The sequence below is a fragment of the Anolis carolinensis genome, chromosome 3, assembly GCF_035594765.1.
Source record: "Anolis carolinensis isolate JA03-04 chromosome 3, rAnoCar3.1.pri, whole genome shotgun sequence".
Lineage (NCBI taxonomy): Eukaryota > Metazoa > Chordata > Lepidosauria > Squamata > Dactyloidae > Anolis > Anolis carolinensis.
In genome coordinates this window covers 245,009,280-245,027,051 of record NC_085843.1, presented here as the reverse complement: position 1 = coordinate 245,027,051, position 17,772 = coordinate 245,009,280, and the positions used below count along the sequence as shown (strand labels likewise).

The following is a 17,772-nucleotide window of genomic DNA, read 5'->3' as shown; positions in this document are numbered from 1 at the left end:
AGAGCTACATTTGCTGTAGAAATGCAAATAAGATATTAGTGTACAGCAGTGGTTCCCAAGTTTTATTTGACCAAGGACCACTTTGACCAGGGACCACTCTCCAACATTAGTATCAAAAGGGTTACAAATCAGTATTTGGTTTAGATTTGGTTTGGTTATTTGGGGTGCTGATTCAGAAAATTGCTGATGGGGTGCTGATTCAGAAAATTGTCGCTGGGTGAGTCTTCTCCACCCTGGCCTGGGAAGTCTCCCAAGGCTGAGAAAGTGATGGCGAGGATGAGGGCAATGTGCTGCTATCTCTTTCCTTCCTTTTCTCCCCCTCCTTCTCTCTCTCTCACCTTTGTGCATGCTGCCAAGTGTGAGAAAGTGCTGAGAAAGTGCTGATGAGGGCAACACACTGGTATCTCCTTCCTTCTATTCCCCTCCTTCTCTCTCTCTCTCTCTCTCTCTCTCTCTCTCTCTCTCTCTCTCTCTCCTCCTTCTAATGGCAGCATGCACCTCTGGCATCAATTTTCCTCACATGTCCTGGTGGACTGCGACCCACTGGTTGGGAACCACTGGTGTACAGGGTATTTATTAGTTTGACAATTATAAACACTCTCCTGGAAGTTATCTCTTATCTATCTTATTTAGCCCCTTTTATTTTCTTTTAGTTGTACAGTAGAGTCTCGGTTATCCGAGATAAAGGGGCAGGCCCAGTCTCGGATAACCGAACTGCTCAGATTGCTGGGAGGCCCTATTATCCCTAGCAACGCCCAAGGGGCGAGGGCTCGCCGAGGGACATCTCCCCGGATCTCATAGAATCATAGAATAGTAGAGTTGGAAGAGACCTCATGGGCCATCCAGTCCAACCCTCTGCCAAGAAGCAGGAAATAGCATTCAAAGCACCCCCGACAGATGGCCATCCAGCCTCTGCTTAAAAGCCTCCAAAGAAGGAGCCTCCACCACTGTCCGGGGGAGAGAGTTCCACTGCCGAACAGCTCTCACAGTGAGGAAGTTCTTCTTGATGTTCAGGTGAAATATCCTTTCCTGTAGTTTGAAGCCATTGTTCTGCGTCCTAGTCTCCAAGGCAGCAGAAAACAAGCTTTCTCGCTCCTCCCTATGACTTCCCATCACATATTTATACATAGCTATCATGTCTGCTCTCAGCATTCTCTTCTGCAGGCTAAACATGGCTAGTTCTTTAAGCCGCTCCTCATAGGGCTTGTTCTCCAGACCCTTGATCATTTTAGTTGCCCTCCTCTGGACACATTCCAGCTTGTCAACATCTCCCTTCAATTGTGGTGCCCAGAAGTGGACACAGTATTCCAGGTGTGGTCTGACCAAGGCAGAATAGAGGGGGAGCAGGACTTCCCTGGATCTAGACACTATACTCCTATTGATGCAGGCCAAAATCCCATTGGTTTTTTAGCAGCCGCATCACATTGTTGGCTCATGTTTAACTTGTTATCCACAAGGACTCCAAGATCGTTTTCACATGTACTGTTGTCGAGCCAGGCGTCCCCCATTTTGTATCTTTGCTGGAGGAAGGGCCTGGCTGAGGAAAATCAAGGAAAACCTGCGGCACACTCCTCGTCTTTCAGAGGGACAGGCCCTTGCTGGAGCAAGGGCCTGTCCCTCCGTGATATGCCCTGCACGCCCCGGATCTCCCTCAGCCAGGCCCTTACTGGAAGAAGCTTTTTCCTCCAGCAAGGGCCTGGCCGAAGGAGATCTGGGGAGACGTCCCTCAGCGAGCCCTCACTGCTTGGGAAGCACCCCACGAGTGCTGCTGCCTAGTAGCGCTTGTGGGGTGCTTCCCAAGGGGTGAGGGCTTGGCTCAGAGAAGCACCCCACGAGCACTGCTGCAGTGATCACGGGATGCTTCTCTGGGCCACGCCCTCACCGATTGTGGGGTGCTTCCGAGGTGCTTTCTCCTCCCTCTCCCTCTCCTTTCTCTCAGCTCCTTCGCTCGAGAGAAGGAGAGGGAGAGGAAGGGCCGCCCCCAGCGGCGCCTCGGATAATACAGAGGCTTGGTTAACCGAGACTCTACTGTATATGGTTATAGTTAGGTTATGTCCTACGCTACTGGAGAAATTATACTGCTTAGCTAGCATTGCACCACCTGACATCCACCGATAAGTAGCAGCCAACAATGAAAGGACCAAGGCAGTGACATCTCCGGTACATGCCCTGTTCAGATATCAGCAAGCATGCCAAAGCCTTAAATCAAGAAATAGCTTTCTAAGATCTACAGAGATACTTTCAGGAACACCTCAGCAAGCGAGAGTCCAAAAGTGGCAGGCTAAAACCCGGGACCTTAATCAGTGGCTGACGCCGGATGAGAGACTCCCCACTGGGCTCACAGAAGACTGGGCAACTTGGAAGGCACTGAACAAACTATGCTCTGGCACCACGAGATGCAGAACCAACCTTAAGAAATGGGGCCTCAAAGTGGAGTCTGCAACATGCGACTGTAGAAAAGAGCAAACCACAGACCACCTGCTGCAATGCATTCTGAGCCCTGCTACATGCACAATGGAGGACCTTCTAACAGCAACACCAGAGGCAGTCCAAGTGGCCAGCTACTGGGCAAAAGACATTTAGTATTAATGGCAAGTTTTTTTTTCTTAAAAAAATCTCTATGTTTGCAAATCCATTACAACTTGTATCCTCAGTTTCGCTTCTGACACGAGAAATAAAATAAATAAATAGTTAGGTTTCTTCTGTTTTCTTGTAATTATTTTTAAGTGGTAGTTTTAGTCTTGGTTTGTGCATTTTGCCCATTCTAAAACCAATCTCAGCAGCATCTTCTTCAGGACTTCCAGCGGATGCTTTAGCTTCCTTAGCTTATGCTGAGGTACATTGTGTTTAATGTACAGGACACAATCTTTTCAATCTTTTTTAAAATGCTGTGATGTGTTAAGTTTTCACCAGAATCATTCACAGGATGGGGAAGCTTTAAGCTTTTTCCAACCTAGTCTTTTTTCTTATTTGTCTTTTCTCACACAAGGGATTAAAATCAGGTAGGACACCAGTGGTTCCAATGATGTTATATCTTATCATCTCATGCATTTATTATGTATGGGACTGGCAGATAGTTACATGATTGAATATAAAGCATTTGAAAGTGATCCATATGAAAAGCTTTATATAGAAATAAAATTATCAGAGCAGCTACTTGCCCCTTTTCTGTTACATGAAATGAGAGCCATTTGGAACAGAAACATCATGTTTGCCATAATTTTCCACTAAGTGAATTAACAACCTTAGACAGTAGATGTCATAAAAGGACCTCAGACTCTTGGCTGTTGCCTTGATGATTACAAAGGAGAAACACTTATGAGATATTCTGCCTTCTGCACCAAAATAATGTGAATATCTGAATTATTCACTTTGACCAAGGCAGGAGTGTGGCACCATTTATTGTTATGCCTCAGGTAGCAAAAAAGTGCTGTTTTTGTCCTGGGTTAGCATTCATTCAGTTACTCTGTGTGATAAAGAGAAACACATGACACCCATAGATATATAATAGTTTATTTTTCCAACTTATATATACTTACATATGTCTACATAAGTAAACTACGTAAACTATCAGCTTTCTCCTTTCTCTCGCTCTCCTGTGGGTGTCCAAATATTTTAGGAGGGTTAAATTTTTTGATTCCTTGGGTGTTTCTCTGTTACACGATTACATCAGTCTGATACCACTTTAACTGTGAGTGTTCCATCCTCAGATTTGTTTTAACATTTCTAAATCCATAGAGCTGTCTTTGGCAGTAGAGTGGCCGGAGAAGCTGTGTGTACAGTTTGTGCATGATGTACCCATGTATCCATGACATTTTATGTTATGTTAATAAATAGGATTAAGTATTTCTGAGATACTGCAATTTCGACCTTTCATATATAATCACCTATATGCCTTATGAAAAACAAATGTGGTGTTATTCATTTCTGTAATGGGCTTTGTACAATGTGCTGGGTTTTTCAATCTGTTATTTTTGTTTTTATGGAGTACTATATATAACTTTAGCAAGCTACCCTGAGGCCCATACTGGAAAAGGATGCTGATTATGATGATGTTTTCTTAGTGTTCCATGCCCCCAAGTGGCATTTTTCAGTTCAAGGAACACATGGGTTTTTTTGTTTACGTGCAAAATTGGTTTCTGGAATTTGTGTTTTCTACACAGAATAATTCTTCTGCAACACTCTGAGCTGTTCACAAATGGGAAGAATATTGTACTGTAGTATTTACTTTCTCCTGTGCAGGAAGAACACTGCAGCAATTACATGTCCTTGCATTCAAGGATGAAATCATCAGGAATTTAAATTCCTACTCTCACCTTCTCTGTCCTTTGTAATTTGCCTTAATATTTCTCTGTAGTAACATGCCATTGACCATGTTGGAGAGGCTGATGGAAGTTTTAATCCAAAACATATTGAAGACTAAAAGCTCTCTTACTCTGCGCTAATGTAATATATCATATATTTTGTAGGATGGATATGAAACTAAACATTGTTTTCCAGATGTCAGTCTGCAACTTCTAACCAATATAGCCAGTGGTCAGGAATGCTGGGAATTGTAGTCATAATCCAAAGAGATATATTTTGCTTAGACAGTGAATAAACAGTGCATTTTCAAATTTATCAATAGAATTAAGCTCTGAAAGTAATTACATGACTTGGCACTTAACCAGGCAAATATTGTGTTCTGGTCCTGCTGGGTAACTGATTTGTTGCTATCTGTGATTCATTTATCGGGTATTAAATAATGTATTCAAACAAATTTGGCACAAATTTCTATCACTTCTACATAATGGCATTTGCAAATTACAGTCTGGCCTGCCAAATAGTGAAAAGCAGACTAATTGAGTTAATTATTATTCACAGAACTGGAGCAGAAAGACCTTTATGCCCATGGAAGGGAAATTAATGTTGTATTTAATTTATAAAAGATATTAAACTAATCCCCAGTTCAAAGATCTCTGGCAATTGTGATGGAAAGAATGCCAAAAATGGCATTGGCTTTTTATTTTATTTTTTTAAAATAAAGGGAGAGTATAGTGGTCCAGCAATCAAGTATCTGAGCAGCTGAGCAGAAATACTTGCCAGAGTTTTTAATGACTATAATATCCATATGTAAGCTGCAATATAATAGGTATTTGCTTGGTCTCATAGATGAAGTCTCTCTGATTGTAGGAAAATTATATAGGAAATAACAAATGGTGGAGAACAACACTTATGTGTTCACCGTCATACCTCTGAATATATGATTTACCTCTACGTGCTAATGCCATTCTCCTTACACCATTATTCAATTTGCTGTCTTTCTCCTTGGAAACATAATAATTCTTTACACGGTCAGAGAGCATGTGTGGGTTAGAACTGGGTTGCTCCTACTCATCATTACACCCTGTGTTCTGTTGAAGGTGTGTCTTTTGTTTGTGTCAGGAGCAACTTGAGAAGCTGCAAGTCGCTTCTGGTGTGAGAGAATTGGCCATCTGCAAGGACGTTGCCCAGGGGACACCTGGATGTTTGATATTTTACCACCCTTGTGGGAGGCTTCTCTCATGTCCCCGCATGAGGCTGGAGCTGACAGAGGAAGCTCTTCTGTGCTTTCCCCAGATTCGAACCGACAATCTTCAGCTCAGCAACCCAACCATCAAATCAGCGGTCCTGCTGGAGCATGGGGTGAACTCATTGTGCCACCGGGGGCTCAATGTGTATCTATAATTCTGTAAGTGTAGGGTTAAAGGCAAACACCCGAGCTTGGGAGTAGACTCCGATGTTGTGACCCCTCTTGTTCTTCAGGTTTCCACTGATTTTTTTAAAATCCCGTTTTAGTATAGAGCTCTGAAAAGTCACTGATTATGAGGTTGTAGGCCTAGAAATCAGGTAGAGACATAAGTGTGGCTTATGTCTCTTTTCAATTATAGCGCAAGGGGCTATTCCAAAAATTCCTCCCTTGCAACTGCTAAGCCATGGGATGGACTAGTACTGTATCTTATTGATAGAGAGGGGAAAAAGAAGAAATGAAGGCAGTTCAGATGCTGGAACTCAGAGAAAGGGGTGGGAGGGTAGACTCCATCAACAAGTATCATTTCCTGCATGTCTCTAAGCTGGGCTAAACTGGTACTTCATTGTCCTGTGAGCCTTCCTGCTCCTTCCTTCCCCCCCCCCCCCCCACCACCAGTAGCCCTTTCTGGGAAGTGACCATTTGTACCCCATCCAAAAGAATACATATGTGCGGTTGGACATGGAACTAACTGAGTAGAGCATTACATTCCACCTCTTGATGTAGTATCTAATTACAGTAGAGTCTCGCTTATCCAACATAAATGGGCTGGCAGAACATTGGATAAGCGAAAATGTTGGATAATAAGAAGGGATTAAGGAAAAGCCTATTAAATGTCAAATTACATTATGACTTTACAAATTAAGCACCAAAGCATCATGTTTTACAACAAATGGACAGAAAAAGCAGTTCAGTGCATGGTAACGTTATGTAGTAATTACTGTATTTAGGAATTTAGTACCAAAACATCGCAATGTATTGAAAACATTGACTACAAAAACATTAACTGCTAAAAGGCAGACTGTGTAGGATAATACAGAATGTTGGATAAGTGAAGGTTGGATAAGAGAGACTCTACTGTACTGTATAAGTAACTCTATTGCTAGATATAGTTACTGCAAGTTGCTACATGACTATTGGGTGATCTTGCAGTAACTTCCAAGTTCAGTTTACATATAGTCCTCCACTGTGTTTTAGCACTACATGTATGTGATTCCTTTGTTTCAGGTGAGTGGAGTAACCCAAGGAATGGCACAAACGCGAGAGCAACGAGTCCTGATCATGGTGGTTGTGATGATCATTTGCTTTCTGCTTTGCTGGCTACCTTATGGGATTGTGGCGCTGATCGCAACATTTGGGAAACCCGGATTAATTACTCCCTCTGCCAGTATCATTCCTTCCGTTCTTGCAAAGAGCAGCACCGTCTACAACCCAGTCATTTACATCTTTTTGAACAAACAGGTAAATGAAACTCACTTTGAGACAGGGAAGGAAATGACAAAACTATTTGACTGCAGTGGCCATTTGTCAAATAATTATTTACACAGAACAAACAGCAATAAAGGAGACTCACTTGTTTGTATTGGCTCAGGGTATTAAATCAGGAAAACTCAATAATATGACATGAAGTCTGGGTGCTTAATACTAATCTATTTTCTTTTTCAGTTGAGAATAATATGGCAACTCCTCATGGAAGTGTTAGGAAGTTATGTTTTTAAAATTTATTAGACAGAGACTTTTGAACAAAAGTAGCAACCTGTAAAGGAAATTTGGACTGTTGAAAGAAACAAAATCAGTACACTTGGTTGGTTACATGTCTTTCTGTTGGGTACTATATCACAGCAAAGTGAGACATCAGCAAATATATTACATTGAAATAAAATAATGGAAGAGTGGCAACAAGCAGTATAAGTATCTTGTATTTTTCTTGAGCATGTGCCTTTATAACAAAATCCACTAACTGATCTGTCAGATCTTCTGGCTGCTCTAGTTTTAGTTTTCTCACACCATACGTGGGCCTGACAAACTCAGAGTTAGTAGTTTGAACTCCATGGGAAGTGGCAACACTTTTATCTCTCATGTATCTTCTGCCTCTCGTGTGTGTTTGACAGAGTTATTGATCATCACATTCTGTACTCTTTCTTGGGCTCTAATAGTAAAGGTAAAGGGCTTTCCCCTGACATTAAGTCTAGTCGTGTCCGACTCTGGGGGTTGGTGCTCATCTCCATTTCTAAGCCGGAGAGCTGGCGTCCGTAGACATGTGGCCAGCATGACTGCATGGAATGCCATTACCATCCTGCTGGAGCAGTACCGATTGATCTACTCACATTTCCATGTTTTCAAACTGTTAGGTTGACAGAAATTGAGGCTAACAGCGAGAGCTCACCCTGCTCCCCAGATTCGAACCGGCAACCTTTCAGCCAGCAAGCTCAGCAGCTCAGCGGTTCAACTCACTGTGCCATCTATTACTCTATATAAAGTATTCCAGAAATTCATAGTCCATTCCATAATTGAAACATCCAATTAAGATTTATATTTGAGAAAACCTGTGGCAGAGCACTTATGTGACAACTTTTCCACCATGTCAATATTTTGGTAATTGCTGGAGTTTTTAAAGCCCACCAAAACAGTTACATAAATGGACCATACGTTTGTGTCAGAAGTATTTTTTCACACAAAGACTAAGGGCCTCATCACACTTGAGCTTTTATCCACTTCAATCCACTTTAAATGCTGTGATTGCCTCCTGCAGAATTTTAGGATTTGTAGTTTAGGGAGGCCCAGGGCTTCTCTAGATGAGCAGTTTGAAGTCCCCTTCCCTAAACTACAAGCTTCAGAATTCTGCAAAAGGCAGTCACAGCATTTAAAGTGGATTGAAGTGGATATATGCTCAAGGATGATGAGGCCAAGGCTTGCACTTTCTGATACACAATCGGGAGTTATGCATCTATAACTGATCCACATTCTAGAACTAGTTGCATTCACGATTGCAGCACTAATGCTACAATCATAACTGCCTCTCTGAAGCCGACTTTACCAGGTACCAGCTGTGCTGAAAGAAATAGGCCCGTTCCCTTGATGTTCATGATGTAGTTGGATGATTTTTCTATTCTGCTCCTGTTGGTGAAAAAGGCTATGAGACTCATGGCAAGAAATTATACATTCTCTGATGTTTTGATGTTTTACCATCCTTGTGAGAGGCTTCTATTATGTCCCCACATGGGAAGATGGAGCTGACAGAGGGAGCTCATCCACGCTCTCCCTGGATTTGAACCGGCAACCTTCAGGTCAGCAACCCAACCCTCAGGTCAGCAGGTCTGCCAACACAAGGGTTTAATCCATTGCGCCACCGGGGGCTCCATCCTAACCACAATGAATGTAGAGGGTTAATTGTATTAGCTCTTTACACTTTGTGTATGAGTCTCCTGTTTTCATGTTAATGCTATCCCAAATATCAGAGAATGTATAGTTTCTTGCTACAAGCCCTGCGCAATAGTGTATCTGTGCAACAGTATCTGTTTTTTCACCTAACTTTGTACTTACCTTTTAATTCAGATTGTCATTTTTGGGCTTTTGTATGTATTCTTTGTTAAATTGATATCTTTCCCTGAAAGCAAAAACTGTCTCACAGAAGGGGTAGTATCGAAGCTATAGGACCAAGAAACGAAATTACTGCACTCTCAGATTGAAGAGGAGGAGGAGAATTTGTTTGGGCTACTGAGAACAGCTTTCTCTGGCATATGAAAGCATCCTAGAAATATCATGAATGAAAAAAAGACAAGTCACTTGGGGTTCATGAGTGCAATGATTCACAAATTCCTAGCTTTATAGTGTCATTCACATCCAAAGACAGTGGAAGATATCGTTTTTAGTATCAACCAATTATGTTAGTTTTCATATAAGGCCATTCTATAGAGAAATATCAACTGAGCAAGAATAATAGTCTGCATAAGCTGTGAGGCTGATGGGTAACATCTGTATTTTCTGCTGTCTTTGGACATAAAAGATATTGTTAACCCACTACTTATTTCACAATTCTACAAAATGCCCTAGTGAGGAACCTGAGCTAACTAGCTTTTATATGAAAAAGTCTTTTTGCTGTCATCTTTGTCATTATAGCACAACCTTTCAGCATACAGAAATTTTGCTTTTGATCATGCCAACAGTAATAAAAACATAATCAAGAGGTTAGCTCATCCGTTGCATTAACAACAGCTAGTTCTTAAGCCGTTATGGTTTAGTAGCCATTGCAGTCTTCTCAGTCCAGTAGCAAAGTTTGTATGTGGCAAGCAGCTTTTATTTTTCTCCCCTCAACCCCAATGTGGTTTTAAATTGTGTTTATTCGGTTGTTTTACTGTGATAATAATTTTAATTGAATTTTGCTATTATTATTATTATTATTATTATTATTATTATTATTATTATTATTATTATTATTATTATGACACAGCAAACAAGATAGATATGCTGGATTTCGTATCACAAAATCACAAGTCGAACACTTCCCAAGTGTCTAGGACTGTGTGATGTATTTTCGGATGATGAGCGCAGATCCCAGCAGGGTGGCCTTTTGCAGTTGGCAGACCGTAATTTTGTCAATGTCTATTGTTTCCAAATGCTGGCTGAGATCTTTTGGCATGGCACCCAGTGTGCCCATCACCACCGGGACCACCTGCACTGGATTCTGCCAGAGTCTTTGAAGTTCAATCTTGAGGTCCTGATAGCGGCTGAATTTTTCCTGTTGTTTTTCTTCAATGCGATTGTCACCTGGGATAATAATAATAATAATAATAATAATAATAATAATAATAATAATAATAATAATAATTCCCTAACTATATTGGGACCTAGTATTGGGGGAAAAGTGGAATATCAAAACAGCATTTTGTATTCAGATGTACTGGACATATAAGCAAACATTATTCAGTTACCTTTATCTGAACCTTTAGATAAACAAAAAATATTTCACAATCAGCATAACAATTCCTCTACAAATGCACAGTGTCAGTGTATGGCACACATTTGACGCTGAATATTTTACTATCAATCTATGCTTCTTGTCATTGTTGTTACTTGTCAAATCAGCTTTACTTGAGGTGAACCTATAGATAACTGACATCCAAGACCCCCATTCATCATCAGCCCAACTGAAGTTTTGCAAACTGGGCCCTTGCTTCTTTAATTAAGTCAAACCATATGTAGTGTGGAGTTCACACTGTCCTACTTCCTACCACTTTACCAAGTATTATTGTCTTTCCAGAAAGTTGTATCATCTCATGATGTGACCAAGTCCAATAATCTCAGTTTAGTTATTGTGGTATTTACTGAATGTTCAGGCTTAATTTGTTTTATTCATCTTTTTGGCAGCTTATTATGGAATTCACAGAACCACATTTAGCATGAATTGATTTTCAGCACCACATTTAATATGAGTTAATCTTCTTCTAGTCACTGTCTGGCTTTCACAAACTCCATAGAAATCAGAAATACTATAGCACTAATGATCCAGAATTTGATATTGAATGATACATTTGCTGCGAGTGCTTCTGATTTACTTACCGTATATACTTGAGTATAAGCTGACCTGAATATCAGCCAAGGCACCTAATTTTACCACAAAAAACTGGGAAAACTTATTGACTTGAGTATAAGATGAGGATGGGAAATGCAGCAGCTACTGGTAAATTTCAAAAATAAAAATAGATATCAATAAAATTACATTAATTGAGGCCTCAGTAGGTTAAATGTTTTTGAATATCTACATAAAGCTGTAAATTAAGATAAGACTGTCCAATTCTGATTACCTATATACTCGGGTATAAGCTGACCCAAATATAAGTTGGCCAGGACCCTCACTCGAGTATAAGCCAAGGGGGGCAATAAAGTTGCATAAAAAGACTTCATGAGTAGAGCTGCAAAACTCAACGTCTTTTGGAGAGTATTAGAAATGAGAGAGATAAACTTCTGCCTACCTTAGATCCAAACAAGTATTTTTAGTGAGGTAAATACTTTTCTGTGAAAACGGCTGCTTCCTTATGGTGGTTCTGTCCATCCCCTGAGACCGATGCTTTTTACATACTGTGAACATCATACATCACTATAAACCTGACAGGAGGATACTATTTATCATGGAGCTGTCTTGAAACTTTCTATGCTCTACATAGGAGTTCTCCTGGATGACAACTGTGAAGCTTCATCATGTGGCTTAAACACATCTGGGTTTTTTCCTCATGCATTATTTTAGGGAAATGTAGGTCAGCTATCAAAGGCAAGAGGGTTGTTACCACAGAGATTAGGCATGAGACCAAGGAATAAACTTATTATAGCGTAGTGCCATCAGTTGTCATCTGAATAAAAGACTAAATGTAAAGTGGCAATTTATGTCACTAAAGCCTTTTCCTTTTCCTACATCCATCAATGTCAAAGCAAAAGGAAATCATGAAAGGATTTAAGGATTAATATAAGTCAGATCATTCAAGTTGTCTTTGTGGAACATTTCCCATGTTGATGTTTCTTCAGAAGACCCCCCCCCCCCACATATATTTCCTGGAAACACAGGAAATCACAGGAAATCCTAGGGCATATTGTATTATATTCTGATGGAAGCAGAATGACATGGTGCAGCAGCTCTTAAGCTTATTGGCTTGTCTGAAGATGTTCTATCAGTTGCTCTAGAACATAATGCATTTTTCACCTGCTAAACCAGCATGCTTTAGTTTGTCCCACATGTATTGTATATTGTATATATACGACTGGATGAGTATCACGAGAATAGGAAGAAAGGAATGCCCTTCTCTTGTGTAATCTTGAGCAGGGAAAAGCATAGTCCTTAGGACTGGATACAGCAAATGAACGACAGATTAGATAGATTGGTCGTTCCTCATTATCAAGATCCCAGTTGCCCTGTGAACCTGCTCTCTGGTCTACTGGGATTAGGTTAATCCATAATAAAACAACCACCACCCATGATTAAAGGCTGATTTGGTATATATTACTGAGGCTCTGGTAGATGAACTTGGTTGGATGGACTTATCCCAGATTTGTCTATCTAACTGAGCAGTGTAGCACCAGGGAAAGGAGTCTCCATCATCCATATATATCACAAGGAAAACCGTCCACAGTGGTGCCAGTATTGGGGGAATTGTACCTTGAGTCAGACCAAAGAAACAAAATGACGATACTGCTGGTATACTGCACATACCTCTCCACAACAGTCTCCCTGCCCAAGCTTACCAAAAGGGTTTGGAGATGGTGTTGGAGAACGTGAGGATGAGTTGGGGGCAGTGCAAGGGATGTTTTTGTTCAAGATTAATGCAGTCTCAATTCTATTTCAAAATTACCATAAAGGTTATAAAGATCCATATGAAAAAATATGCCATGATAAGGAAAAATATTTCTAAATAAAGGAAATACAATTTTTTATTTTTTATTTTGTACTCAGGAAATCAGGTATGTATTTCATAAGTAATCATACAAAGTATGATATAATCTCATGCTTTAGATAGAAGATTGTATTGTTCCCCTTCTTTAATGTATGTCCCACAATTTCAGCAGGAAATAATAAACAAAACAGTTCAACCTATACTCAAAACAATAAATCTGTGACTCCAAAAGTCCCATAACTTTATTTCAATTGATGACTCAGTTCAGCAAATGCAAAGATTAATTCATGCAATTCATGGAAAGCCTAAGTTTTTCTGGTTTGGGATTATCCTGAACAAGGCACATCTCAATTTATCAAACAGAGTTATTATCCACCAAAACCACTATGTTGCTATCAGATGTTTGAATCAGAATAAGAAATTGTTTGTCTTCTGCTAAAATACACATATTTATTGCTTTACCTGCCTATAAAATAATTAATTTTAATGGGAATCTTCAATAATCATTAATCTTGTGAAACCATATGGCCAGTTTTTAATATTAGAGACTGATATCTCTGTTAATATTGAAACCTGGAAACTTTTCATTGAATGAGTGCAAGACCTCAAGTGAATCAGAAGTAATACAGAGGAGTGCAACTACTAGTGGGCCTGATCCATTTCCATAAATGTACTGCATACAGGCTACATATACATGCTCATAATATCAATGATTAATCCTAATTATTGATTTACATCCAATTTCTAATCTGAATTAGAGCAGGCCATTTAATTAATGGAACACACATAACTGTTGACTTACCAAATTCCCATTGATTCAAAGAGTTTACTCTAGTTTGCCCTAACAATTGACTTAAGCCAGTGGTTCTCAATCTATGGGTTCCCAGATGTTTTGGCCTTCAACTCCCAGAAATCCTAACAGCTGGTAAACTGGCTGAGATTTCCGGGAGTTGTAGTCCAAAACACCTGGGGACCCACAGATTGAGAACCTCTGCTTTAAGCTATGATAATAATGCAAGTTGATGACAGAATGGGGCATGACTTATTGAATTGCAGCCTCTTGATGTTTGAATTCCTTTTTGAATGTAGTCAGACTAACCCAGTCTCCAGTGGTTTTTAACTATGTTTCTTCTGATTTTTTTTATTTTGAAACTGCTATGGAGTGTGGTGAAAGCTCCCCTCCTTGGAGCCTTTTAAACAGATGTTGGATGGAAATGTTTTCAGAGGTACTTTGTGCTTTTCCTGCATGACAGGGGGTTGGACTAAATGGCCCACGTGGTCTCTTACAACTCTTATGATTCTATGGATTCTATGAAATTGGTTTTCTCTGTTATTACTAGTTGTGAATTTTTAGTTTTAGGACCTCATCATATGGAGGTCCCCAATCCAGGGAACAGTGGGGGATCCACCATGGTTTGTGGCAAATCCAGCGTGAGGCGTTGGGAACCCGTCACCCCGTGCCTCACATTGCTCGCATCACTCCGACTTCATCCCATGGGGGAAACTTTACCACCCAGCCCCCCCCCCCCCCCATTTCCTATACCTCCCTTGTTGCCAGCGCTGCCTCTTACGACACTTTGACTTCACTTGAGGCACTGAGCCCTGCCAGAAATAGATCAAAATCATGTGATGGGATCTGGCATGCTCTGTTCCTCAAGTGAAGTCGAAGTATCCTACTATGGACAATTTTGCCAGTCTGATGAGGTCGTTCATTAAGTTTAATATGTTCATATTATTGTTATGCTTTATCTTGGTTTTAAAAGTTATTGAATGTCTAACCATAACTCACAGGCAAATTTATAAATATTCTTACAAAAATAAACAATCTGGCTTCCCATTCTAACATCAGAGAAGTGAAATTTGAAGTCCTGAGCTGCTGATTCAGGCTGAAATATCTTGAGTCTTTGGGAATACAAATGCTGGAATGGTGTGAAACTGTGTTTTTTATTGCACAACAGAGATTCATCAATAATACTGGCAGACATTTATGTGAGGTGTCCCTGGTTTGTTGAGAGCTAGATTTATCCCTAATGAAGTTTTATAAACAAAGTTATATATTTTCATCTCTTGCTGGTAATGGTCTGGCATTTTCACCCATTTGAAATTAATTGATCATGAATTGTGATGGGCTGTTAACTGCTTCATATTCTTAAAAAAAGTACCCTGAGCATAGTATCAGCACGAAATAAGCACAGTGGGGTTGCTTCCAGATGGAAGATTCTTAGTGCTACCATTCAAAGTGTGTTGTTCAGCTATTCAATCATTTCCTTTCTTAATGGATTATATTTTGTTAAAAGAAGAAAAAGAAGCAGCAGTGGTGAAAGAACTCATGAGGGTTACAAATAGAAGTCAGCAGCTGCTATCCTGTATTGCAGTTATAGATTCATAAACAAGGATGCATCTACACTGTACAATTAATGCAGTTTGACACTAGTGCTATGGAATCATGGCAGTTCATGTTCTTTGCCAAAGAGTGCTTGTGGCTCATCAAGTTACAAAACCCAGGAATCCATAGTATTGAGCAATGATAAAGTGGTGTCAAACTGCTTTAATTCTACAGTGTATATGCATCCCTAGAGTTACCGATCTATATCTATATTAGTTATGCTATGAACGTTATCACAGGAGGCAGGCAAACCGGCTGGACTGTCATGTTTGGTGATGATCCCTATGACATGACACCATGCACATCCCTCCACTGCCCCCCATGAATTCCCCATCTCTTGCAATAGATTCCAACCCCACAACATTCCTATCATCTACTTTGGTGCAATGGGTCTCTTCTGCTTCTGTGTCTGGGTCCAGACTACCTGGCTAACCACATCTCCTCATATGAGCCTGCTCAGGCACTACACACCTTCTCGTGGCACTACCCCCGTCTCAAACTTGGTTGGTGGAAATGAGAGAGAGGGCCTTCTCTGTAGTTGCCCCTGGCTCTGGAACTCCTTCCTGAAGGAGATCAGAACGGCCCCATCACTGTCCTCCTTTAGGAAGCAAATATGTACCCCAAACATATGGAGATGTGAATGTTTAAAAGATTCAGGACTATGAAATACAGAATAGAATTTAGACACACCTTTTAACTTTGTTTTATTAACATTGTGCGATTTATTATTATTTTCATGTGATCTGCTTTATTGTTGAATGCTCTGTTATTTTTAATTGTTTTAGTCTGCTGTTGCATTTTACAGCATTGAATGTTTGCCTCTTATGTTGTGAACCGCTCTGAGTCCCCATGGGGAGATAGGGTGGGATAGAAATGAAGTTTTACTTCCTTACTTATCCTCATTACTGCTGGCATGTGCTACAGTAATGTGACCTCAGGAGGTGGAATTTTTCTCTTCTACTACCTCTCCTTTCCCCTTGCTATTCCAAAACTGTCTGTGTTTTTATGCTGAAATTGAATTACTGCACTAAAAATAAAATTTGAAAAATAAAGGAAGCGTAATAGTACAAAAAATAAAGATTACGATGGTGTACAGAAGCATGACTACAAGACAATGTTGAATGTTTCCAAGTCCTACCTTAAACTCCAGGGAGCTGCTCTAAATGATGGAACTCTATCTGCTGCAATTGGGATAGAGTAGAATGACCTTTCCAGCCCTCTCCCACCAAGGAGAGAGATTGTTATAAACAGAAAGAGGAGCCATGTCTCAATTTGTTGTTTCATCATAAATCACTAGGAAAATCATTATGCTACTCCCTGGTCACAAGTAGAATATGCCTCCATTGCTTAGAGCAGCTGCTGGTTGTTAAGGTAGCTTTGAGGAAAATTGTATAATTGTGATGTAGGATATTGGCCACTGTCATCTGGATCCTTGCAAACCTCTCTAAACTTTTGAAAAATACATCTTGTAATGTTTTTCCCATAAGTTCCATAAAGTTTTGTTTGTGTGAAGTCATAAACAATCATTGTATATAAGACGAGCTTTAAATTAAAGCTTATATAAGACGAGCTTTAATTTCTTTAAAAATATATAATCACGTATACCAAAGCACTATTGAAAGCTGTATTGTTACTTCTCCTTACAAGTCAATATTTTTCTTCTCTGATCTTCTCCCATCACCTGCCAAGGTGAACAATACATGGGATTTGCCTCAAGGTTAAATATAAATTGTAGGGAGAAAAGAAAATATGTAGAAATTCTTAGCCATGGTCTATTGTTTAAAATGTAGAAAGACTCTTATCTGTCTCAAGAGAAGTCATTTTCTAAAAAAAAAAAAAAGACAGTCTACAGAAAGGAAAAGTGGCTCATTAAACAAATAGACACAGAAAGTGATAGTTGCAACTGTCAAAACTCTAGTGGATGATTAGTTGTTAAAACCAAGAACAATGCAGGTTCTGTGTGGCAGGTATTAGCATGAAACAGGACTCAGTGGTCTCTCATTTATGTGATTTAACAGCTCAATGACTTCTAACATTTAGCAAATACTGTAGCACTGGTTTAATTTTATTCAATTTGAAATCCTTGTGCGTTCTCTTAGGCCAGTGGTCAACCTGTGGGTCCCCAGATGTTTTGGCCTTCAACTCCCAGAAATCCTAACAGCTGGTAAACTGGCTGGGATTTCTGGGAGTTGTAGGCCAAAACACCTGGGAAGCCACAGGCTGAGAACTACTGCTCTGGTTCATTCCACTGATTCCAACCAATACTTCTGAGATGTATGCAAAGCTTTCCTTTCTCAGTCTTTATGGGCAGCATCATTCTTCCTGCCATAGTGAAGTCTATAGTGAAGTCTATACAAACTCTCTCCTTCTTGCGTCATCATCAGTATCTCCCTGTCTTCTTTTTCAGCCTTCATATCCATAGGTTCTGTATATATGGATTCAAATATTCACGGCTT

General features: G+C 40.0%; 1 protein-coding gene across 1 annotated transcript in view; it reads left to right on the top strand.

Annotated features, from left to right (window-relative positions):
* LOC100558074 (vertebrate ancient opsin) overlaps positions 1-17,772 on the top strand; it is a 137,942-nt gene that overhangs the window by 81,405 nt on the left and 38,765 nt on the right. Inside the window, exon 3 of the mRNA XM_008106312.3 lies at positions 6,776-7,009. Within this exon, the coding sequence (XP_008104519.1) occupies positions 6,776-7,009 (234 nt within the window). The remainder of the gene's footprint in view (positions 1-6,775; positions 7,010-17,772) is intronic.